Source organism: Eurosta solidaginis, chromosome 4, assembly GCF_040869045.1.
Source record: "Eurosta solidaginis isolate ZX-2024a chromosome 4, ASM4086904v1, whole genome shotgun sequence".
Classification (NCBI taxonomy): Eukaryota; Metazoa; Arthropoda; class Insecta; order Diptera; family Tephritidae; genus Eurosta; species Eurosta solidaginis.
The window spans coordinates 41,453,600-41,480,996 of NC_090322.1; the positions used below are offsets into that span (position 1 = coordinate 41,453,600).

The window sequence follows — 27,397 nt, forward strand, 5'->3', positions numbered from 1 at the left end:
AAGGTTTGGTTAATAAGGCCGTATATGAATATGTCTTTGATTCCAAACTAGAAAAGCGGACGAAACTTTATCGGAAAAGCAAATTACAATAACAATAACTCATATGCGAAGACGAGACCAACATTACACACAAAATAAATGAGCGAAACATGTTTTTGTTCATTTTGAAAACTTTATTTTTCGTGAAGTTTCTTCACAATAAAACGAAAGAAAATAATGAGTGAAAATTATGGATTCCTTTTTGGTTTAAATGACTTCTCCAGGACTTTGATTTTCGTTTTGTATTTATGCACAAATTTTTCCAAATAAATTTTTGGTTGTTAAAATGGCACAAAAACCTAACGAAATTCAAACTGGCTGATTTGTTTTTAACAAACATATTGTATTTTTCTTGTATTTTCTTTGTTTGAATATACATAGTTTACTCACTTACACCAGTACTGAAGCCGTATTGAGAGGGAGCACGATAAAAAATTTAGAAAAAAATACAAGAAAAATACACGAAAAGAAAGTAGTGTCATATAGGCATGAAATATTTTTCAAATTTAAATCATGCCCTATATTTAACATTTTATGTGTTGCGTTGTGGGACTAAACAGCCGCCTGGTGCAACAACATAACATACTTGGGGGTCTTCTTGAACATGTACTCGTGGATCCTCTTCAATATATTCACTGTAAGGATCTTCGGGGTGCTCAATATAACGTTCTTCAACTTGTTGAATATGTACATCTGCCGAGTTTCGCGAACGATCATCGTAGACCTGCTGAGTACTCCTTGAGCTCCTTTCTAAATGTTCCTCTTCCACTTCTGGCACAATTGAAAAAACTTTATTCTTTGCCTTCAATTGCAAGTCCAAGGGTAAAACTGAAACGGAGTCTGCCATTGTCTTGAAGAAGGAATGTATTGGACTTCCAGTTGCTGTTGATTGCGGTACTTCTGTTTGCCGACTGGTTAAAAAATTTTGTAAAACACTACCTACTGAAGGTTGCGACTGATGAGTTCTTTTCTTGGCACTAGGAGTTGATGTTCTTGTTGTCGATGAAGAAGTTCGGGGTAGGCTTATAGTATCGTCATCTTGCAAAGACTCTTCACTAAAGCTCTCATAAGCCGATTCGGACCTTTGGAAATTTGTTTTATTTTGTCGTTCCTGTATATAAGGGCGGAGAAATTCCATCTGACGCTCATACTTCCACCTTTTACAGGCGGACGCACCATCTCCACTTCTGGTTTTTCGTTTTTTAATATTTCTCGAATAGCTATCCCTTAGAGATTTCCCCTTTTCTTTACATAAAGTTTCTAGAAATAAAAAAAAAACAATACTCATATTATATCTTTGTTTTTTTTTTAGATTTTTTGCAACAGGCGATTCATTCAAGACAATTGCGTCTTCTTTTCGATTGGGAAACTCAACAGTAGCAGATATAGTGCATTCCACTTGCAAAACATTATGGGACGTGTTGTCAGAAGTAGTAATCAACACCTAATGAGAGCACATGGAAGAAAATAGAAAGGGAATTTTCTGAAAAATGGAACTATAGTAACTGCATAGGAGCACTCGATGGAAAACATGTGGAGATTTTCGCTCCCCCAAAAACGGGCTCCCTCTTCTTCAATTATAAGAAGTTCTTTTCTGTTGTTCTGCTCGCCCTAGTAGACGCAGACTACAAATTCATTTATGTCAATGTAGGCGATTTGGGGAAAAATAGCGACGTTGGTATATTTTCGCGTTCAGATTTGGCTAGGCGACTGGAAAATAACAGTTTGAATATACCAGGCACAAAAAAATTGCCAGGAACTAACATTGAAATACCACACGTTATAGTTGGTGACGAAGCTTTCCCTTTGAAACCCTATCTTATGCGACCTTATCCTGGCTCACAACTAACCGATATGAAGAAAAAGGTCTATAATTATAGGCACAGCAGAGTCCGAAGAGTTTCCGAGAATGCGTTCGGAATTTTATCTCAGAAATTTCGAGTGTACTATCGAAAAATATGCCTCAGCCCAGAACACGTAGATAATGTCATCCTGGCCACTTGTGCTCTGCACAATAACGCCATACAGGTACGGGATAAACTTAAGGACTACTTCAATTCACCTCAAGGAACCGTGTCATGGCAGAATGATATTGCACTACAAGGAACTCGTCGAAGTTAAATTATATAATTTATTTAATAAATTCAAATACATTACTAATGTAAACAACTAATCTAAGTTTAACCATATAAAATCGTTCTATCTCGGCAGCTGTTTCCGAAACGCCCTATCTCAGGATTTTATGCATAATGTCAAAATGTATTGAATTTGAGGTCAGATAAGGCGTTATTAAACAAAATCTGAAATATGGATTTCTTCAAACGTTTTCTGAGATAGGCCGCTTCCGAAACAACTGCCGAAATAAGGTGATTTTCCACACTGCAGTCGCAATGAAGTACAATATTTTTTATGCCACAAATTGGTCAAACGGCTTGATATATTTAATAAATTCAAATACAATATTAAAGTAAAAAACTTTATATCCATATATAATTATATATTATATAATATTTTTGATGCCACAAATTGGCCAAACGGCTTGATATATTTAATAAATTCAAATACAATATTAAAGTAAAAAACTTTATATCCATATTTAATTATATATTATATAATATTTTTTATGCCACAAATTGGCCAAACGGCTTGATATATTTAATAAATTCAAATACAATATTAAAGTAAAAAACAATATATCCATATTTAATTATATAATACTAGCCTTTACCCGCGGCCCCGTCCGCAAGGAGAAATTTAAATATATGGGCTATTCGCATTAGCCTGCTTATCAAGTTATCTGTTTAAAATTTTGTTTTCTGTCTAATGCATTTTATTTTTGTAATTGAGTAAAAAAAAGAACTAAATGAGCTGATAACCTGATAGGATCCCTAATGATTCCGAAATTATCCAGAAAAATCTACGAAATGGTCTCCAAAAGTTCCCGGAATAGTCCCAAAAAAACCCGAAATGACAACGACACGATTCTAGACGTATCCAGAGAACCACACAGAAATGATCCCTGAAGGTGTTCCAAAATGATCCTGAAATAATACAGAAAAAGTCACGAAACGACCCCTAGAGGATCCCCAAATGATCCCGTATTAGTCCCGAAAAGGTCCCGAAATAACCCCGACGGGATCCCGGACAAATCCCGAAAACCATCCAGAAATGATGCCGGAAGGAATCCCAAATGATTCCGAAAAAGTCCCGCATTGATTCCGACGGGATCTCGAACGGATACCGAAAATCATCCAGAAGTGATGCCGGAAAGGTCCACAAATGATCCCCTAATAGTCCCGAAATTACCCTGATGGGATCCCGACGGATCCCTAAAACCATCCAGAAATGATGCCGAAAGGGTTCCTAAATGATCCCGTATTAGTCGCGAAAAAGTCCCGAAATTACCCCGACGGCATCCCGGACGGATACAGAAAACCATCCAGAAATGATGCCGGAAGAGCCCCAAATGATCCCGAAAAGGTCCCGAAATTACACCGACGAGATCCCGGACGGATACCGAAAACCATCCAGAAATTATGCCGGTAGGTACCCCAAATGATCCCGAAATAGTCCCGAAATGACCCTGATTGGATCCTGGACGGATCCCGAAAACCATCTAGCAATGATGCCGGAAGGTACCTCAAATGAACCCGTATTAGTCGAGAAAAAGTCCCAAAATTACCCTGAAGGATACCGAAAACCGTCCAGAAATGATGCCGGGAGGGTTCCCAAATGATCGCGAAATAGTCCCGAAATGATCCCGGAATTGTCCCAAAATAATCCCGACGGAATCCCGGACGGATCACGAAAACTATACACAAATGATCCCGGAAGGGTCCCAAAATAATCCCGGAATAGTCCCGAAAAAGTCCAGAAATGACCCCGGCGGGATCGCGGACGGATCCCGAAAACCATCCAGAAATGATCCCAGAAGGGTCTCGATATGACCCAAACGGGATTACAAATAGGGTGAAGATAATTATAAAACCATGTTAATAAGGCAACAGGCGCGTTGGAGCGAATGAAGAGTTACAAAGAAACATACAGGTAAAGCTAATAAAAGCGTGCTAATAAAAACAATTGATGGAGGGCGGATGGCGGGAGGAGGAGAGTACCACTGATCGTTTTTCCAAAATTGTTTAGATCTCGATCTGTATGAGCCAGATACCAAAAATTATTGATTTTAGGACAAAATTTACATTGAGTTATAACAATTTATAGATTTTGCACGAGAGGGGAAAGGAGGGGGGGGGGGTGTATCACTGCTCACTTTGTAAGCCCTCGACTTATTTCACCCATTGAGTTTGTAATATTGGTGAAGGTCAGTATACGTAAAGTTATAATGTGTAAAAATTGTTAAAAAGTAATTATTCGAAGGGGTCGTGGGACCCCCTTCCCCCTTTCCATGTTCGAAAAAAATTTCGCCAGTAGCCTATTATCTCTGTCCCAAATTTCATCAAAATCCGTGAAGCCGTTCTGGCGTGATTCAGTCGCAAAGACAAAAAAATATAATAATTAAATTATAACTATTCCTAGGGGGCGGAGACCACGCCCCTTTTAAAAAAATATATAGCTAGTAGATCCTTCTAGACTATTGGCTATATGCGTGCCAAATTTCATACAAATCCGTCCAGCCGTTCTTGCGTGATTGAGTCACAAAGACAAACGTCTGGACAAACATCCAAACATCCAAACATCTTAACATCCAAACTTTCCCATTTATAATATACTAGCCTTTACCCGCGGCCCCGTCCGCAAGGAGAAAATGAAATATGTGGGCTATTCACGTTAGCCTGCTTATAAAGTTATCTGTTTAAAATTTTTTTTCTGTCTAATGCATTTTATTTTTGTAATTGAGTAAACAAAAGAACTCTATGAGCTGATAACCTGATAGGATCCCAAAATGATAACGAAATTATCCAGAAAAAGCCACGAAATGACCCCGACGCTATCGCGGACGGATCCCGAAAACCATCCAGAAACGCCCCGGAAGTGTTTCCAAAAGTTCCCGAAGTAGTCTCAAAAAAACCCGAAATGACAACGACACGATTCTAGACTTATCCAGATAACCACACAGAAATGATGCCTGAAGGGTACCAAATTGATCCCGAAATAGTCCCGAAAAAGTTCCGAAATTACCCTGACGGGCTCCCGGACGGATCTCAGAAACCATCCAGAAAGTATCCAGGAAGGGTCCCTAAATTATACCGACTAACTCCAAAAAAAGTTCCGAAATGGCTCCGAGGGGATCCACGATGGATCGCGAAAACCATACAGAAATGATTCCGGAAGGATTCCAAAATGATCCCGAAATAGTCCGGAATTGACCCAGATGGGATCCCGCACAGATCCAGAAATGATCCCGGAAGGGTGCAAAAACTATCCCGGAAAAGTAACAAAAAATCCCGAAATGGCTCCTACGGCATCCCGGACCGATCCAGAAATGATCTCGGAAGGGTCCACAAATGATCCCAAAATGGTCCCGAAATGACCCTGATGGATCCGGCAAACCATCAAGAAATTATGCCGAAAGGGTCCCAAAATGATCCCGAAATAATACAGAAAAAGTCACGAAACGACCCCTAGAGGATCCCCAAATGATCCCGTATTAGCCCCGAAAAGGTTCCGAAATAACCCCGACGGGATCCCGGACAAATCCCGAAAACCATCCAGAAATGATGCCGGAAGGAATCCCAAATGATTCCGTAAAAGTCCCGCATTGATTCCGACGGGATCCCGAACGGATACCGAAAATCATCCAGAAGTGATGCCGGAAAGGTCCTCAAATGATGACCTAATAGTCCCGAAATGACCCTTAAGGGGTCATGGACGGATCCCATAAACCATCCAGAAATGATCCCGATATATTCCCGAAGAAGTCCCGAAATGACCCTGACGGGATCCCGGACAGATCCCGAAATCCATCCAGAAATGATCTTGGGAGGGACCCCAAATGATCCCGAAAAAGTCCCGCAATGATTCCGAGGGGATCCTGATCGGTTACCGATAACCATCCAGAAGTGATGCCGGAAAGGTCCTCAAATGATCACCTAATACCAAAATGACCCTGACGGCATCCCGGACTGATCCCAAAATCCATCCAGAAATGATCTTGGGAAGGTCCCAAAATTATCCCGAAATAGTCTCGGAAAAGTTCAGAAATTACCCTGACGGGTTCCCGGACGAATCCTGAAAGCCATCTCTAAATGATCCCGAAAAAGTCCCGAATTGACCCTGACTGGACCCCGAAAGGATTCCGAAAACTATCCAGAAATGATGCCGGAAATGTCCTCAAATGATCACCTAATAGTTCCGAAAAGACCCTGACGGGATCCCGAACGGATCCCGACAACTATCTAGAAATGATGCCGAAAGGGCCCGCAAATGATCCCGTATTAGTCGAGAAAAAGTCCCGAAATGAACCCGACGGGATGCCGGACGAATCCCAAAAACCAGCCAGAAATGATGCCGGAAGGGACACCAAATGATCCCGAAAAAGTCCCGCAATAATTCCGACGGGATCCTGAGCGGATACCGAAAACCATCCAGAAGTGATAACGAAAAGGTCCTCAAATGATCACCTAATAGTCCCAAAATGACCCTGACGGCATCCCGGACAGATCCCGAAATCCATCCAGAAATGATCTTTGGAGGGTCCCAAAATTATCCCGAAATAGTCTGGGAAAAGTCCAGAAATTACCCTGACGGATACCGGACGAATCCTGAAAACCAATCTTAAATGATGCCGAAAAAGTCCCGAAATGACCCTGATGGGAAACGCAAAGGATCCCGAAAACTAACCAGAAATGATGCCGGAAAGGTCCTCAAATGATCTCCCAATAGTTCCGAAAAGACCCTGACGGGATCCCGAACGGATCCCGACAACTATCCAGAAATGATACCGAAAGGGCCCGTAAATGATCCCGTATTAGTCGAGAAAAAGTTCCGAAATGACCCCGACGGGATCCCAGACGAATCCCAAAAACCATCCAGAAATGATTTTGGAAGGGACCCCAATGATCCCGAAAAAGTCCCGCAATTATTCCGACGGGAATCTGAACGGATACCGAAAACCATCCAGAAGTGATGCCGGAACGGTCCTCAAATGCTCAGCTAATAGTCCCAAAATGACCCTGAGGGCATCCCGCACAAATCCCGAAATCCATCCAGAAATGATGCCGGAAGAGCCCCCAAATGATCCCGAAAAAGTCCCCAAATGACTCCGACGATATCCCGGACGGATCCCGAAAACCATCCAGAAATGATGCCGGAAGAGCCCCCAAATGATCCCGAAAAAGTCCCCAAATGACCCCGACATACTCCAGAAAAGGTTCCGAAATGGCTCCGAGGGAATCAACGACGGATCGCGAAAACCATACAGAAATGATTCCGGAAGGATCCCAAAATGATCCCGAAATAGTCCGGAAATGACCCAGATGGGATCCCGCACAGATCCAGAAATGATCCCGGAAGGGTCCAAAAACTATCCCGGAAAAGTAACAAAAAATCCCGAAATGGCTCCTACGGCATCCCGGACGAATCCAGAAATGATCTCGGAAGGGTCCCCAAATGATCCCAAAATGGTCCCGAAATGACCCTGATGGATCCGGCAAACCATCAAGAAATTATGCCGGAAGGGTCCTCAAATGATCCCGAAATAAAACAGAAAAAGTCACGAAACGACCCCTAGAGGATCCCCAAATGATCCCGTATTAGCCCCAAAAAAGACCCAAAATGACCCTGACGGGATCCCGAAAGGATTCCGAAAACAATACAGAAATGATGCCGAAATGGTTCCCAAATGATCCCGTATTAGTCGCGAAAAAGTCCCGAAATGACCCCGACGGGATCCCGGACGGATCCCGAAAACCATCCAGAAATGGTACCGGATGAGCCCCAAAACGATCCCGAAAAAGTCCCCAAATGACCCCGACGAGATCCCGGACGGATCCCGAAAACCATCCAGAAATGATGCCGGAAGAGCCCCCAAATGATCCCGAAAAAGTCCCCAAATGACCCCGACGATATCCCGGACGGATCCCGAAAACCATCCAGAAATGATGCCGGAAGAGCCCTCAAATGATCCCGAAAAAGTCCCCATATGACCCCGACGAGATCCCGCACGGATCCCGAAAACCATCCAGAAAGATGCCGGAAGGGTCCCCAAATGATCGCGAAATAGTCCCGAAATGATTCCGGAATAGTCCCGAAAATGTTCCAAAATAACCCCGACGGGATCCCGGACGGATCCCGTAAACTATACAGAAATGATCCCGGAAGGGTCCCCAAATGATCCCGAAATAGTCCCGAAACGGTCCCGAAATTACCCCGGCGTAATCCCGGACCGGTCCCGAAAACCATCCAGAAATGATCCCGGAAGGGTCTCGATATGACCCTTACTGGATTACAAATAAGGTGAAGCTAATTGTAAAACCATGTTAATAAGGCAGCAGGCGCATTGGAGCGAATAAAAAGTTAGATAGAAACATACAGACAGGTAAAGCTAATAAAAGCGTGCTAATAAAAACAATTGAGGGAGGGCGGATGGCGGGAGTAGAGGAGAGGTCTAGATCTCGTTCTGCATGTACCAGATACCAAAAACTATTGATTTAGGAGAAAATTTAGATTGAGTTATAACAATTTATGGATTTTACACCAGAGGGGGTGATAAAGGGGGGCGGGCGGAGGGTGTCACTGCTTACTTTGTAAGCCCTCGACTTATTTGACCCCTTCAGTCTGTGATATTGGTGAAGGCCAGTATACGTAAAGTTATAATGTGTAAAAATTATGAAAAATAATTTCTCGAAGGGTCGTGGGACCCCCACCCCTCTTTCCATGTTCGAAAAAAATTTCGCTAGTAGACTACTGTCTGTGTCCCAAATTTCATCAAAATCCGTGTAGCCATTCTGGCGTGATTCAGTCGCAAAGACGAAAAAATATAATAATTAAATTATAACTGTTCCTAGGGGGCGGGGACCACGCCCCTTTTGAAAATATATAGCTAGTAGATCCTTCTAGACTATTGGCTATATGTGTGCAAAATTTCATCCAAATCGGTCCAGCCGTTCTTGCGTTATTGAGTCACAAAGACAAACGTCTGGACAAACATCCAAACATCCAAACATCCAAACATCTAAACATCCAAACATCTTAACATCCAAACTTTCCCATTTATAATATATATTAGAATTAGATTAGATACTAGCCTTTACCCGCGGCCCCGTCCGCAAGGAGAAAATAAAATATATGTGCTATTCACGTTAGCCTGCTTATCAAGTTGTCTGTTTAAAATTTTTTTCTGTCAATGTATTTTATTTTTTAATACAGTAAAAAAAAAGAACTAACTGAGCTGATGGGCACGCTTACATGAATAATACAATACACTTTTTTCGAATTAAAAAAAATACATTTTGTTTCTAAGTTAAATTAATTGATATGACAGGGGTGAAAGAATTACTACTCATAGAACAAAGGAGTGAAACTACAATTAGCTAAAACCAAAAAGAAGTTTTTAAATGAAAGCAGTGTTGCTTTTTCGGGTATTCAGTTGGTTAAAATATTACAAAAATTTTAATTATAGGTGTAATAGTTCGTTACAGGATTCATTTAAAAATAGAACGAAAAAGCTGAGATATATTAAAGATAAAACATACCGAATTTTAATTACGAATAATTTGCCGTAAATCCACGGCCATGTGTGCTGAATTACCGGTTTCGAAGAGACCTAAAATGATCCCGGAAGTGTCCCTAAATGACACCAAATAGTCACGAAATGATGCCGACGGGATCCTGGACAAATCTCGAAAACTATCCAGAAATGATGCCGGAAGGGTCCCAAAATAATCCCGAAGTAGTCACGAAAAGTCCCGAAATGACCCTGACGGGATCCCAGACGGATCCCGAAAACCATCCAGAATTGATTCCTGAACGGTCCGCAAATGATCCCGATATAGTCCGAAAAAACTCTGACGGGATCCCGGACAAATCCCGAAAATCGCCCAGAAATTATCCCGGAGGAGTCCCAAAATGATTCCGAAATAGTAGTCACGAAAAAGGCCCGAAATGACCCTGACGGGATCCCGAAAACCATCCAGAAATGACTCTGGAGGGATCCTCAAATGATCCCGGAAAAGTCCCGAAAGTCACGAAAAACTCAGACCCATCCCGAAAATCATGAAGAAATTATCCTGGAAGGGTCCCAAAATTACCCCGAAACAACTCCGACGGGATCCCGGACAGATCCCGAAAATCATCCAGAACTGAGCTCTGAAACGTCCGCAAATAATCCAGAAATAGTCCGGAAAAAGTCCCGAAAAAACTCCGTCGGGATCCCGAACAGATCCCGAAAATCATAGAGAAATTATCCCGGAAGGGTCCCAAAATGATCCCGAAATAGTCCCGAAAAGGCGCGAAATAACCCTGACGGGATCCCGGACGGATCCCGAAAACCACCCAGAAATGATCTTTAAGGGCAACTGACCCCGAAATAGTCGTGAAAAAGTCCCAAAATTACCCCGACGGGATCCCGAAAAACATCCAGAAATTATCCCTGAAGGATCCCCAAATGATCCAAGAACAGTCTCGAAATTCCCTGACATTTTCCCGAAAAAGTAAAAAAATAAACCCGACGGGATCTCGGACGGATCCCGAAAACGATCCAGAAATGATGCCGGAAGGGACCCCAAATGATCCCGAAAAATTCCCGAAATTCCCCCGATGGGAGCCCGGACGGATCCCGGACCATCCAGAAATGATGCCGGTTGGTACCCCAAAATGATCCCGAAATAGGCCAGAAATGACCCCGTCGGGATCCCGGACGGATCCCCAAAAGTATACAGAAATGATGCTGGAAGGTGAAATGATCCCCTTAAAGAAAAATGAAAAATGAAATGATCCCCTTGTAGTTCCGAAATGATCCTGACGGGATTCCCGACGGATACCGGAAACTATCCAGAAATGATGCCGGAAAGGTTCCCAAGTTATCCCCAAATAGTCCCGAAATTTCCCTGACGGTATCCCGGACGGATCACGAAAACCATCCGGAAATGATGGCGAAAGGGTCCCCAAATGATCCCGCATTAGTCACAGGTTCCGAAATGACCCTGACGGGATCCCCGAAGGATCCCGGAAACTATCCAGAAATGATGCCGGAAAGGTTCCCAAATGATCCTGTATTAGTCGAGAAAAAGTTCCGAAATGACTCCGACGGGATCCCGGATGGATCCCGAAAACCATATAGAAATGATGCCGGAAGAGACCCCTAATGATCCCGCAAAGGTCCCAAAATGACCCCGACAGGATCTCGGACGGATCCCGAAAACCATCCAGAAATGATGCCGGAGGAGACCCCAAATGATCCCGCTAAAGTCCCAAAATGACCCCGACATGGTCCCGGACGGATCCCGTAAACCATCCAGAAATGATGCCGGAAGAGACCTCAAATGATCCCGCAAAAGTCCCAAAATGACCCCGACAGGATCCCGGACGGATCCCGTAAACCATCCAGAAATGATGCCGGCAGGTACCCCAAATTATCCCGAAATAGTCCCGAAATGACCCTGACGGGATCGCGGACGGATTCCGAAAACCATCCAGAAATGATGCCGGAAGAGACCCCAAATAATCCCGCAAAAGTCTCAAAATGACCCCGACAGGATCCCGGACGGATCCCGTAAACCATCCAGAAATGATGCCGGAAGAGACCCCAAATGATCCCGCAAAAGTCCCAAAATGACCCCGACAGGATCCCGGACGGATCCCGTAAACCATCCAGAAATGATGTCGGAAGAGACCCCAAATAATCCCGCAAAAGTCCCAAAATGACCCCGACAGGATCCCGGACGGATCCCGAAAACCATCCAGAAATGATGCCGGGAGAGACCCCAAATGATCCCGCAAAAGTCCCAAAATGACCCCGACAGGATCCCGGACGGATCCCGTAAACCATCCAGAAATGATGCCGGAGGAGACCCCAAATGATCCCGCTAAAGTCCCAAAATGACCCCGACATGGTCCCGGACGGATCCCGTAAACCATCCAGAAATGATGCCGGAAGAGACCCCAAATGATCCCGCAAAAGTCCCAAAATGACCCCGACAGGATCCCGGATGGATCCCGTAAACCATCCAGAAATGATGCCGGAGGAGACCCCAAATGATCCCGCAAAAGTCCCAAAATGACCCCGACAGGATCCTGGACGGATCACGTAAATCATCCAGAAATAATGCCGGAGGAAACCCCAAATGATCCCGCAAAAGTCTCAAAATGACCCCGACAGGATCCCGGACGGATCCCGAAAACCATCCAGAAATGATGCTGGAAGAGACCCCAAATGATCCCGCAAAAGTCCCAAAATGACCCCGACAGGATCCCGGACGGATCCCGTAAACCATCCAGAAATGATGCCGGAGGAGACCCCAAATGATCCCGCTAAAGTCCCAAAATGACCCCGACAGGGTCCCGGACGGATCCCGTAAACCATCCAGAAATGATGCCGGAAGAGACCCCAAATAATCCCGCAAAAGTCCCAAAATGACCCCGACAGGATCCCGGACGGATCCCGTAAACCATCCAGAAATGATGCCGGAAGAGACCCCAAATGATCCCGCAAAAGTCCCAAAATGACGCCGACGGGATCCCGGACGGATCCCGTAAACCATCCAGAAATGATGCCGGAAGAGACCCCAAATGATCCCGCAAAAGTCCCAAAATGACCCCGACAGGATCCCGGACGGATCCCGTAAACCATCCAGAAATGATGCCGGAAGAGACCCCAAATGATCCCGCAGAAGTCCCAAAATGCCCCCGATAGGATCCCGGACGGATCCCGTAAACCATCCAGAAATGATGCCGGAAGAGACCCCAAATGATCCCGCAAAAGTCCCAAAATGACGCCGACGGGATCCCGGACGGATCCCGTAAACCATCCAGAAATGATGCCGGAAGAGACCCCAAATGATCCCGCAAAAGTCCCAAAATGACGCCGACGGGATCCCGGACGGATCCCTAAAACCATCCAGGAATGATTACGGAAAGGACCCAAACTGACCCCGAAAAAGTCCCGTAATGATTCCGGAAACCATCAAGAATTTATCTCTCGAAGGTACGCAAATGATCCCGAAAGTACCCCGACGGGATCCCGGACGGATCCCGAAAACCATCCAGAAATGATGCCGGAAGGGTCCTCAAATGATAGCGAAATAGTCCCGAAATGATTCCGGAATAGTCCCGAAAATGTCCCAAAATAACCCCGACGGGATCCAGGACGGATCCCGAAAACTATACAGAAATGATCCCTGAAGGGTCCCAAAATGATCCCGAAATAGTCCCGAAAAAGTCCCGAAATTACCCCGGCGTAATCCCGGACCGATCCCGAAAACCATCCAGAAATGATCCCGGAGGGTCTCGATATGACCCTTACGGGATTACAAATAAGGTGAAGCTAATTATAAAACCATGTTAATAAGGCAGCAGGCGCATTGGAGCGAATAAAAAGTTACATAGAAACATACAGGTAAAGATAATAAAAGCGTGCTAATAAAAACAATTGATGGAGGGCGGATGGCGGGAGTAGAGGAGAGGACCACTGATCCTTCCTCCAAAATTGTCTAGATCTCGTTCTGTATGTACCAGATACCAAAAACTATTGATTTAGGAGAAAATTTATATTGAGTTATAACAATTTATAGATTTTACACCAGAGGGGGGATAAAGGGGGGTGGGCGGGCGGAGGGTGTCACTGCTTACTTTGTAAGCCCTCGACTTATTTGACCCCTTGAGTCTGTGATATTGGTGAAGGCCAGTATACGTAAAGTTATAATGTGTAAAAATTATTGAAAAATAATTTCTCGAAGGGGTCGTGGGACCCCCACCCCTCTTTCCATGTTCGAAAAAAATTTCGCTAGTAGACTACTGTCTGTGTCCCGAATTTCATCAAAATCCGTGTAGCCATTCTGGCGTGATCCAGTCGCAAAGACGAAAAAATATAATAATTAAATTATAACTGTTCCTAGGGGGCGGGGACCACGCCCCTTTTCAAAAATATATAGTTAGTAGATCCTTCTAGACTATTGGCTATATGTGTGCAAAATTTCATCCAAATCGGTCCAGCCGTTCTTGCGTGATTGAGTCACAAAGACAAACGTCTGGACAAACATCCAAACATCCAAACATCCAAACATCCAAACATCTTCACATCCAAACTTTGCCATCTAATCTAATCTAATATCTAATCTAATATCTAATATCTAATATATTGTTACGAATATTAGCAAAACTAAGGAGTGCTGCCAGCTCTAAGCCGATCTAAGCAGTGACGTGAATGCACATCAATAATTCAATCATTATGTATCTACATAAACGAATCAATAATTGCGTCTACCCATATGTACACATTCCGACGAGCAACATTTACATACAAGGCAGCAAGAGATGAGATGTCACACACCGATGAATTTACTTATACGCTTATGTGTGTGCGGGAGACTGTAAACTACAAACACATGCATATACCTTATCTGAGTTGTCACAAGAGAGAGCAATAATTTGTGCACGTAGTTGTGGCTGGCGATTTTGTAGCCGAAACAACTAGTAACTTCTGGAAATCGAAGAGCCTAGAAGTATGCAGCGTAAACTATAAAAGCGGCGCCAGCGAGTAAGAAGGAATTCAGTTTGATTTGAATTGTCAAGCAGTTACGAGTAAGACGATATCTAGCGAGCAATAGCACTATTATTTTGAAAGTCAGTTTCCTTTAAGATATCAGTTTGGTTATTAAGCTATTCGTTGCACAGTTTGAGTGTTATTGTGAAGTACTTAATAAAGGCCATTTTTCCATCATTCAATATTGGAGTTATTTATTCAACAGTTTAGTGATTCGAACTTAGCAGAGGATTGCAAATAAGAGGATTTGCAGAAAATTCGTTACAATTGGTGTCAGAAGAGGAATTGTTGAATAAATTCTAGAGGACAACAAGGACATGGCAAAGTTAAGTGAATTGAAGATCCCGCAACTGAAGAAGGAGTTGGAGAGCCGTGGATTGAATACAAGCGGCGTTAAACTCGAACTTCAGGCACGGCTACGAGAAGCAATGGAAGCAGAAGGAATTGATGTGGAAGAGCATGTCTTTCATCTTGATGGCGAGGAGACAACAAAAATTGAAGAGAAGAACGAAACATCGCAGACGGTTACCAGTACAGACTTGAACATGATTTTAGCTGCAATATCTGCTCAAACATCGACAGTGTCATCTCAACTGGCAGAACAGCAGACATATATGGAATCGCAGGAGAACCGTATAACATCCAAGATGGAAGAACAGAAGACATATATGGCATCACAACTAGAATCGCAGGAGACACGTATAACATCCAAGATGGAAGAACAGAAGACATATTTGGCATCTCAACTGGAAGCGCAAGAGGCACGTATATCTGAAATGTCGGCACAAATTTCGGAACAGGTATCAGCGCAGCTCTTTGTGAAACTGGAAGAGCAGGATGCAAAAATTTTACAACTCGAGGACAAAATTGATGCCGAAATAGAAGCGTTAAAAGGTCGTATGGAGCAGTTACAACTAAACCGCCCAGCTGTTTCAGCGAGTAATCCAAAGGTAAAGACACCATCCTTTGACGGTTCTGTTCCTTTTCAGGTCTTTAAGCTACAGTTTGAGAAGACCGCAGCAGTGAACCAATGGAATGCTGAAGATAAAGTTGCAGCTCTGTTCGTGGCACTGAAAGGGCCTGCCGCGGAAATCTTACAGACCATCCCAGAGTACGAGCGGAACCACTACGAAACATTGATGAGCGCTTTAGAGAGACGTTACGGAAGCGAGCATAGGAAACAGATATTCCAAATTGAGTTGCAAAACCGCTACCAAAAAGCAAATGAAACATTGCAGGAGTTTGCTTCAGATATTGAAAGATTGGCTCATCTTGCAAATGCGGACGCACCCGTGGAATACACTGAAAGGGTAAAAATCCAGAGTTTCATAAATGGCATACGGGACGTGGAAACGAAGCGAGCTACATACGCAAACCCAAAGCTGACATTTTCTGAAACGGTATCACATGCATTGACTCAGGAAACGGCCTCACTATTGAGTAAACCAGCATACAAAGCTCATCGTGTAGAAGTGGAAAGACCAGATTGGGTAGACACTATTTTGGAAGCACTGAAGGGATCACAACAGAAAAATGCCGGAGTTATTAAATGTTTCAAGTGCGGCAACCCAGGTCATATTGCACGACATTGCAGCAGCGGTCCCAATAGCTCCAACAATGTGGGTGGTCGTAAACGCAGAGCAGAAGGTGATGAGCAAATATCCAAGACCACTCAATCGTTAAACTAAATCGAGTCAGCCGCAAGGGGCGACAGCTGGCTCCCGCAATTGAATGCCCCATAATCTCTATCTCGCAGATTGGAAGAAGATCGAGCAACCTTACTGTTGGAGGACATGTGGACGGAAAGGAACGGTTATTGACTGTAGATACGGGTGCATCTCATTCCATCATTCGAGCGGATTTAGTCAACAAAAAGATAAGACCATTGCTTGGAGCAAGATTACGTACAGCCACGGGAGAGGACACCCAGGTAATTGGAGAAGTAGAATGTGAAGTCGCAATTGGGAACGTCATGGTAGTACACAATTTTATAGTGGCAGAAATTGTTGATGAAATCATAATTGGAGTGGACTTCTTAATCGACCAGGGCATCAAGATCGACATGCAAAGCAAGACGATGCGATATAAAAACATGGATGTACCACTTAATTTCGGCTACGAGAGAGGCTACAGCAGTAAACGAGTGCTGGTGGAAGAGAGTCAGCAAATACCACCAAAATCCGAAGCAGTCATCTGGGCAAAGGTTGATGGAGATTGTGGGACAAACAAATTGTGGGTTGTCGAAGCAGCAAACAAATCAGCACTAAACATACTTGTAGGAAAAACCCTGGCTATGACAAAACAAGATGGACGTATTCCGGTAAGAGTACTCAATGAGTTCGAGTCACCACTCAAACTGACTAAAGGAGCTATTTTGGGAAGATGCCAAGAGGCTGAAGTGGTTATTAACTGTGAACAGCTCCAGGAACACGTTTCAGCTAGTAATACTGATCTTTCAAATGACATCACGGCATGGATGCAGGGACTAGAGGAAGCATATCAGAGTAAGGCAAAACAACTGCTCCTAAAGTACGCGAACATATTTGACCAGGATGATTCTAAACCAGGCCGCACCAACGTTGTGAAACATCAAATTGACACTGGAGATGCGAGACCGATCCGTCAAGCTCCACGTAGTGTTCCACTGGCGAAGCGGGAAGTTGTGAGTCAAATCATTCAAGAAATGAACGACAGGCGTCATCGAACCATCAGCTAGTCCATGGAGCTCACCGGTAGTACTTGTAAAAAAAAAGGATGGAAAAATGAGGTTTTGCGTGGACTACCGGAAGTTGAATGACGTAACGAAAAAGGATAGCTACCCATTGCCAAGAATTGACGACACTCTGGACTCGCTATCTGGTACGAAATGGTTTTCCACGCTGGACTTGAAAAGCGGCTACTGGCAAGTGGAGGTGAAGGCGGAAGATAAAGAGAAAACAGCCTTCAGTGTCGGTGATGGTCTTTGGCAATTTACAGTGATGCCTTTTGGACTTTGTAATGCACCAGCTACTTTTGAGAGACTCATGGACCAGGTACTGAAAGGACTACATTGGAAAACATGCTTGGTGTACCTGGACGACATCATCGTATTGGGCAAGAACTTTGATGAACATCTTAAGAACTTGGAGGAAGTTTTCCAGAGAATAGCTGGCGCTGGTCTGAAGTTAAGTCCCAAAAAGTGTGCGCTGTTTAAAAAGGAAGTCAATTATTTGGGTCACAAGGTAACGACAGAGGGCATCTGCACTGCGAACGAAAAAATAGAGGCTGTACAGGATTGGCCAAGACCACAGAATCTACATGAATTGAGAAGTTTTCTTGGGCTGTGCACATATTACCGCCGATTTGTACCAAATTTTTCCAGCGTAGCCCATAGCCTCCATGAGCTTACAAGAAAAAACAAAGCTTTTGAATGGAAGAAGGAGCAAGAAGTGGCTTTCCAAACATTGAAGGAGCGTTTGTGCACTGCCCCAATGTTAGCATATCCGATTCCAGGAGCAACATTTATTCTAGATACAGATGCGAGTGGATATGCTATAGGAGGCGTTTTATCACAACTGGTCGATGGACAGGAGAAGGTAGTTGCATATTACAGCCGTTCGATTGGAAAACCAGAGAGGAACTACTGTGTTACGCGGAGAGAGCTGTTGGCATTGGTAGAGTGCATTAAACATTTTCACAAATACCTCTACGGCCAGCGATTCCATGTCAGGACAGATCACGCAGCATTGAAATGGCTTCTGCAGTTCCGTAATCCGGAAGGACAATTGGCACGGTGGATCGAGCGACTTCAAAGCTATGACTTTTCCATTGAGCATCGAAAAGGTAGTACCCATGGAAATGCCGATGCAATGTCACGAAGGCCATGTAGTTTGGAATGCAAGCACTGTTCAAAGGCCGAGGCTAAAGAAGACATTATAGATGTCCGGCTAATGACTATAACGTGTACGGATGAATGGGACAAGGAACAACTAAGAAAGTGTCAGCTAGAAGATACAGGTCTGTCACATGTTATGCAAGGGCTCGAACGAAACGAAAGACCAAGCAGAGAGGATATGTCAGCAGAGAGTCCCATTGCGAAGTCATATTGGGCACAGTGGAACAGTTTGGAATTGATATCCGGTTGCTTGCATCGAGTATGGGAGAGTGAGGATGGTCAGTGCAAGAAGAAACTTATAGTTGTTCCCAGAAAGAGGATTCCTGACGTGCTCAGCGAGTTGCACAATGGTCCAAGTGGAGGCCATCTTGGAATCACGAAGACACTCGAGAAAATTAAGCAGAGATTCTATTGGGTTGGTTGCCGTCAGTCGGTCACCGAGTGGATTGCCAATTGCGAGGTATGCAACAGAGCGAAAGGGCCCAAAACCCGAAGTCGTGGCCATATGAAGCAGTATATTTCAGGTGCACCATTTGAAAGGATCGCCATGGATGTCGCAGGTCCATTTCCTACTAGCAACCGCGGAAACAAATACGTACTGGTGGTTATGGATTATTTCAGTAAATGGCCAGAGGTATACCCAATCCCAAACCAAGAAGCAGAAACAGTAGCAGAAGTGGTTAAAAACGAATGGGTTGCAAGGTATGGTGTACCAATGGAGTTACATTCTGACCAAGGCAGGAATTTTGAATCAGCTGTGTTCCAAGAACTGTGCAAGAAGTTGGGCATTCGAAAAACACGGACAACTGCATTGCATCCTCAGTCCGATGGTATGGTGGAACGTTTCAATAGAACATTGGAGGAGCATTTAAGGAAAGTAGTCGACAAGTACCATAAGGACTGGGATACACACATATCATTATTCTTGATGGCCTACCGATCGGCAGTACATGACACAACGGGCCAAACTCCCGCAAAGGTAATTTTTGGCAATGACCTTCGACTGCCAGCTGATTTGAAGTATGGGATAGATGCCGATGCGGAGAGGAATGTCAAGAAATCCACTGATGTCTTAGAAGAAGAGCTGAGAGAGATACACGATCTGGTAAGGCAACGAGCAAAGATTATGAGTGACAAGATGAAAGCGAGGTACGATAAAGCAATTAATTCGGAAGGGTTTCAGGAAGGAGATTTGGTGCTGCTATACAACCCACAACGAAAAAAAGGGTTGTCCCCGAAATTGCAGTGTAACTGGGAAGGCCCATACAAAGTTGTAAAACGGATCAACGATGTAGTGTACCGCATACAAACCACTACCAAACCACGAACCAAAATGAAAGTGGTTCATTTGGAGAGATTAGCAGCGTTTAGATCGAGAGATTTGTCTGATCGGGACGATCAGACTTAGGTGGAGGGCAGTGTTACGAATATTAGCAAAACTAAGGAGTGCTGCCAGCTCTAAGCCGATCTAAGCAGTGACGTGAATGCACATCAATAATTCAATCATTATGTATCTACATAAACGAATCAATAATTGCGTCTACCCATATGTACACATTCCGACGAGCAACATTTACATACAAGGCAGCGAGAGATGAGATGTCACACACCGATGAATTTACTTATACGCTTATGTGTGTGCGGGAGACTGTAAACTACAAACACATGCATATACCTTATCTGAGTTGTCACAAGAGAGAGCAATAATTTGTGCACGTAGTTGTGGCTGGCGATTTTGTAGCCGAAACAACTAGTAACTTCTGGAAATCGAAGAGCCTAGAAGTATGCAGCGTAAACTATAAAAGCGGCGCCAGCGAGTAAGAAGGAATTCAGTTTGATTTGAATTGTCAAGCAGTTACGAGTAAGACGATATCTAGCGAGCAATAGCACTATTATTTTGAAAGTCAGTTTCCTTTAAGATATCAGTTTGGTTATTAAGCTATTCGTTGCACAGTTTGAGTGTTATTGTGAAGTACTTAATAAAGGCCATTTTTCCATCATTCAATATTGGAGTTATTTATTCAACAGTTTAGTGATTCGAACTTAGCAGAGGATTGCAAATAAGAGGATTTGCAGAAAATTCGTTACAATATATTATAAATGGCAAAGTTTGGATGTGAAGATGTTTGGATGTTTAGATGTTTGGATGTTTGGATGTTTGGATGTTTGGATGTTTGTCCAGACGTTTGTCTTTGTGACTCAATAACGCAAGAACGGCTGGACCGATTTGGATGAAATTTTGCACACATATAGCCAATAGTCTAGAAGGATCTACTAGCTATATATTTTTCAAAAGGGGCATGGTCCCCGCCCCCTAGGAACAGTTATAATTTAATTATTATATTTTTTCGTCTTTGCGACTGAATCACGCCAGAATGGCTACACGGATTTTGATGAAATTTGGGACACAGACAGTAGTCTACTAGCGAAATTTTTTTCGAACATGGAAAGAGGGGCGGGGGTCCCACGACCCTTCGAGAAATTATTTTTCATAATTTTTACACATTATAACTTTACGTATACTGGCCTTCACCAATATCACAGACTCAAGGGGTCAATTAAGTCGAGGGCTTACAAAGTAAGCAGTGACACCCTTCGCCCGCCCCCCTTTATCTCCCCTCTGGTGTAAAATCCATAAATTGTTATAACTCAATCTAAATTTTCTCCTAAATCAATAGTTTTTGGTATCTGGTACATACAGAACGAGATCTAGACAATTTTGGAGGAACGATCAGTGGTCCTCTCCTCTACTCCCGCCATCCGCCCTCCATCAATTGTTTTTATTAGCACGCTTTTATTAGCTTTACCTGTATGTTTCTATCTAACTTTTTATTCGCTCCAATGCGCCTGCTGCCTTATTAACATGGTTTTATAATTAGCTTCACCTTATTTGTAATCCCGTAAGGGTCATATCGAGACCCTTCCGGGGTCATTTCTGGATGGTTTTCGGGATCGGTCCGGGATTACGCCGGGGTAATTTCGGGACTTTTTCGGGACTATTTCGGAATCATTTTGGGACCCTTCCGGGATCATTTCTGTATAGTTTACGGGATCCGTCCGGGATCCCGTCGGGGTTCTTTTGGAACATTTTCGGGACTATTCCGGAATCATTCCGGGACTATTTCGCGATCATTTGGGGACCCTTCCGGCATCATTTCTGGATGGTTTTCGGGATCCGTGCGGGATGTCGTCGGGGTCATATGGGGACTTTTTCGGGATCATTTGGGGGCTCTTCCGGCATCATTTCTGGATGGTTTTCGGGATCCGTCCGGGATATCGTCGGGGTCATTTGGGGACTTTTTCGGGATCATTTGGGGGCTCTTCCGGCATCATTTCTGGATGGTTTTCGGGATCCGTCCGGGATCTCGTCGGGGTCATTTGGGGACTTTTTCGGGATCATTTTGGGGCTCATCCGGCATCATTTCTGGATGGTTTCCGGGATCCGTCCGGGATCCCGTCGGGGTCATTTCGGGGCTTTTTCGCGACTAATACGGGATCATTTGGGAACCCTTTCGGCATCATTTCTGGATGGTTTTCGGGATACGTCCGGGATCCCATTAGGGTAATTTCGGGAATATTAGGGGATCATTTGGGAACCTTTCCGGCATCATTTCTGGATAATTTTCGGGATCCGTCCGGGATGCCGACGAGGTCATTTCGGGACTATTTCGGAATCATTTGGGATACCTACCGGCATCATTTCTGGATGGTTTTTGGGATTCATCCGGGATCCCGTCGTGGTCCTTTCGGGACTTTTTTCGACTAATACGGGATCATTTGCGGACCCTTTCGGCATAATTTCTGGATAGTTGTCGGGATCCCGTCACGGTCATTTCGGGACTATTAGGGGATCATTTGAGGACCTTTCCGGCATCATTTCTGTATTGTTTTCGGAATCCTTTCGGGATCCCGTCAGGGTCATTTTGGGACTTTTTTGGGGCTAATACGGGATCATTTGGGGATCCTCTAGGGGTCGTTTCGTGACTTTTTCTGTTTTATTTCGGGATCATTTGGGGACCCTTCCGGCATAATTTCTTGATGGTTTGCCGGATCCATCAGGGTCATTTCGGGACCATTTTGGGATCATTTGGGGACCCTTCCGAGATCATTTCTGGATCCGTCCGGGATGCCGTAGGAGCCATTTCGGGATTTTTTGTTACTTTTCCGGGATAGTTTTTGGACCCTTCCGGGATCATTTCTGGATCTGTGCGGGATCCCATCTGGGTCATTTCCGGACTATTTCGGGATCCTTCCGGAATCATTTCTGTATGGTTTTCGCGATCCGTCGTTGATTCCCTCGGAGCCATTTCGGAACCTTTTCTGGAGTATGTCGGGGTCATTTGGGGACTTTTTCGGAATCATTTGGGGCTCTTCCGGCATCATTTCTGGATGGTTTTCGGGATCCGTGCGGGATCTCGTCGGGGTCATTTGGGGACTTTTTCGGGATCATTTGGGGGCTCTTCCGGCATCATTTCTGGATGGTTTTCGGGATCCGTCCGGGATATCGTCGGGGTCATTTGGGGACTTTTTCGGGATCATTTGGGGGCTCTTCCGGCATCATTTCTGGATGGTTTTCGGGATCCGTCCGGGATCCCATCAGGGTAATTTCGGGACTATTAGGGGATCATTTGTGGACCTTTCCGGCATCATTTCTGGATAATTTTCGGTATCCGTCCGGGATGCCGACGAGGTCATTTCGGGATTATTTCGGGATCATTTGGGATACCTACCGGCATCATTTCTGGATGGTTTTTGGGATTCGTCCGGGATCCCGTCGGGGTCATTTCGGGACTTTTTCTCGACTAATACGGGATCATTTGCGGACCCTTTCGGCATAATTTCTGGATAGTTGTCGGGATCCGTTCGGGATCCCGTCACGGTCATTTCGGAACTATTAGGGGATCATTTGAGGACCTTTCCGGCATCATTTTTGGATTCGTCCGGGAACCCGTCAGGGTAATTTCTGGACTTTTCCGAGACTATTTCGGGATCATTTTGGGACCTTCCCAAGATCATTTCTGGATGGATTTCGGGATTTGTCCGGGATGCCCTCAGGGTCATTTTGGGACTATTAGGTGAGCATTTGAGGACCGTTCCGGCATCACTTCTGGATGGTTTTCGGTATCCGTTCAGATTCCAGTCGAAATAATTGCGGGACTTTTTCTGGATCATTGGGGTCCCTTCCAAAATCATTTCTGGATTGTTTTTGGGATTCGTCCGGCATCCCGTCGGGGTCATTTCGGGACTTTTTCTCGACTAATACAGGATCATTTGCGGGCCCTTTCGGTATCATTTCTGGATAGTTGTCGGGATCCGTTCGGGATCCCGTCAGGGTCTTTTCGGAACTATTGGGAGATCATTTGAGGACCTTTCCGGCATCAGTTCTGGTTAGTTTTCGGGATCCTTTCCGGGTCCCATCAGGGTCATTTCGGGACTTTTTCGACATCATTTAAGATTGGTTTTCAGGATTCGTCCGGTATCCGTCAGGGTAATTTCTGGACTTTTCCCAGACTATTTCGGGATAATTTTGGGACCCTCCCAAGATCATTTCTGGATGGATTTCGGGATCTGTCCGGGATGCCGTCAGGGTCATTTTGGGACTATTAGGTGATCATTTGAGGACCTTTTCGGCATCACTTCTGGATGGTTTTCGGTATCCGCTCAGGATCCCGTCGGAATTATTGCGGGACTTTTTCGGGATCATTTGGTGTCCCTTCCGGCATCATTTCTGGCTGGTTTTTGGGATTCGTCCGGCATCCCGTCGGGTTCATTTCGGGACTTTTTCTCGACTAATACGGGATCATTTGCGGGCCCTTTCGGCATCATTTCTAGATAGTTGTCGGGATCCGTTCGGGATCCCGTCAGGGTCTTTTCGGAACTATTAGGTGATAATTTGAGGACATTTCCGGCATCATTTCTGGATAGTTTTCGGGATCCTTTCGGGGTCCAGTCAGGGTCATTTCGGGACTTTTTCGGGATCATTTAGAGATGGCTTTCAGGATTCGTCCGGGAACCCGTCAGGGTAATTTCTGAACTTTTCCGAGACTATTTCGGTATAATTTTGGGACCTTCCCAAGATCATTTCTGGATGGATTTTGGGATCAGTCCGGGATGCCGTCAGGGTCATTTTGGTATTAGGTGATCATTTGAGGACCTTTCCGGCATCACTTCAGGATGTTTATCAGTATCCGATCAGGATCCCCTCGGAATCATTGCGGGACTTTTTCGGGATCATTTGGGGTCCCTCCCAAGATCATTTCTGGATGGATTTCGGGATCTGTCCGGGATCCCGTCAGGGTCATTTCGGGACTTCTTCGGGAATATATCGGGATCATTTCTGGATGGTTTATGGGATCCGTCCATGACCCCTTAAGGGTCATTTCGGGACTATTAGGTCATCATTTGAGGACCTTTCCGGCATCACTTCTGGATGATTTTCGGTATCCGTTCGGGATCCCGTCGGAATCAATGCGGGACTTTTACGGAATCATTTGGGATTCCTTCCGGCATCTTTTCTGGATGGTTTTCGGGATTTGTCCGGGATCCCGTCGGGGTTATTTCGGGACCTTTTCGGGGCTAATACGGGATCATTTGGGGATCCTCTAGGGGTCGTTTCGTGACTTTTTCTGTATTATTTCGGGATCATTTTAGGACCCTTTCGGCATAATTTCTTGATGGTTTGCCGGATCCATCAGGGTCATTTCGGGACCATTTTGGGATCATTTGTGGACCCTTCCGAGATCATTTCTGGATCGGTCCGGGATGCCGTAGGAGCCATTTCGGGATTTTTTGTTACTTTTCCGGGATAGTTTTTGCACCCTTCCGGGATCATTTCTGGATCTGTGCGGGATCCCATCTGGGTCAATTCCGGACTATTTCGGGATCATTTTGGAATCCTTCCGGAATCATTTCTGTATGGTTTTCGCGATCCATCGTGGATCCCCTCGGAGCCATTTCGGAACTTTTTCTGGAGTTAGTCGGTATAATTTAGGGACCCTTCCTGGATATTTTCTGGATGGTTTCTGAGATCCGTCCGGGAGCCCGTCAGGGTAATTTCGGAACTTTTTCGGGACTATTTCGGAATCAATTTGGTACCCTTCAGGCATCATTTCTGTGTGGTTATCTGGATAAGTCTAGAATCGTGTCGTTGTCATTTCGGGTTTTTTTGAGACTACTTCGGGAACTTTTGGAAACACTTCCGGGGCGTTTCTGGATGGTTTTCGGGATCCGTCCGCGATAGCGTCGGGGTCATTTCGTGGCCTTTTCTGGATAATTTCGTTATCATTTTGGGATCCTATCAGGTTATCAGCTCATAGAGTTCTTTTGTTTACTCAATTACAAAAATAAAATGCATTAGACAGAAAAAAAATTTTAAACAGATAACTTTATAAGCAGGCTAACGTGAATAGCCCACATATTTCATTTTCTCCTTGCGGACGGGGCCGCGGGTAAAGGCTAGTTTATAATATATATTAGATTAGATTAGATAGATTATACAAGGCGAGTCACTCTAGCTCAACTTCGATCTGGATACTGTAACAGGTTAACCTATACCTATCCAGAATCAACCCCGACATACTAAATGTATGCCCTGCTTGCAATGTGTCCCTACATGACACCAACCATCTCTTTAATTGTAATGTGGAACCAACACCTCTAACACCCCTCACATTATGGTCCACCCCTGTTGAAACAGCAAGTTTCCTTGGACTCCCGTTAGAGGATATTGATCACAATTTGTGATCGGTCACACCTATTGTATGGCGAAGCACTGCTACAACAACAACTATAGTTTCTTACGCCGACGACTGCACGATAATGACAACCGAACCTAGCCCTCCAATAGACGATTTATAAAATTAAAATAAATGTAAGGCGCGATAACCTCCGAAGAGATCTAAGGCCGAGCTTCTCTTCCAATTTGCGTCGTGCTCCTCTTGATTTTTCCCTACAAAAAGACGAATTAGTTTCTAGAATAAACTCCTATCTTCCCAGACTTTCTGGTTACTTCAGCTCGCACGACCTGGTACCTTCACCGAACAAATAAATGCAAATTTTGAACGTCTTAGGGGTAAAGTTCGATTACACTGTCACCTTTAAGGCTTTTTTAAGCCATAACAATAATAGCGGAAAGACCACGATTAAACCTTTAGTGTCTTCATTGGCTCCTTACGCAATTGATTATAGTTTATCACCTGTTGCAATAAATTCATTACCCTCGCTGTAAACTGTCTGCAAGCGTGAATGATTTATTATTTAACTAAAACATGGATATATTCAACGCAACCTCTCGGAAAATGCAAACGCAAGAACAAAAACAGTTTACTCACCATCTGCTCCAATTTCCTTTGAGATTTCGGCCCAAATATTGTTTTTCCTCGTAGTATTCATGTAATGCTCATTTTGTAAATTGTAAAGTTCGGGATAATTACTTATTAAAATAATAAGCTGTTCCTCGTTTATTTGCATTTTGTTAATAAATATATTAAACTAGGCCAATAATAATATTGTAAACATATTTTGCCGCTCGGTAATTCACACCTAGCGGCAGCAGCACTGCGCGACACTTCCCAAAGCGGCATTTTTGCCTAGTTGATCAAATTTGCCGCGCTGTGCCGGGTCGCGCAGTACTGCTGACGCTAGGTGTGAATTGTCTCATAAGAATACATGCAAAGAATATTTTGTAGTTCAGTGCAGTGCTGCGTAGTGCAGCCTAATGTGGCCTTACCTTAATACCAACAATTTCATAAAGGCATTCAGCATTGTGAATGATAACTAAAGGTACGCGCACATTACGCTGCGCGACACGTAGCAGCAGCAGCGCC

At 44.3% G+C, this 27,397-nt stretch overlaps 1 protein-coding gene across 1 annotated transcript; it reads right to left on the bottom strand.

Annotated features, from left to right (window-relative positions):
- Window positions 1-228: 228 nt before the first annotated feature.
- On the bottom strand, window positions 229-27,040 carry LOC137247846 (uncharacterized). Its single transcript, XM_067778780.1, has 2 exons — window positions 26,903-27,040; window positions 229-1,299 (listed from the first exon to the last, which is right to left on the bottom strand). The coding sequence occupies exons 1-2, from the start codon at window positions 26,961-26,963 to the stop codon at window positions 572-574; spliced, it is 789 nt and encodes a 262-aa protein (XP_067634881.1). The 5' UTR covers window positions 26,964-27,040; the 3' UTR covers window positions 229-571.
- Between the last annotated feature and the right edge of the window lie 357 nt (window positions 27,041-27,397).

Coding starts and splice junctions, on each gene's coding strand:
- LOC137247846 (XM_067778780.1), bottom strand. CDS start 26,963: ATGAATACTACGAGGAAAAACAATATTTGGGCCGAAATCTCAAAGGAA. Junction 1,300..26,902: donor AAAGGAAATTGGAGCAGATG/GTGAGTAAACTG, acceptor TTTTATTTCTAG/AAACTTTATGTAAAGAAAAG.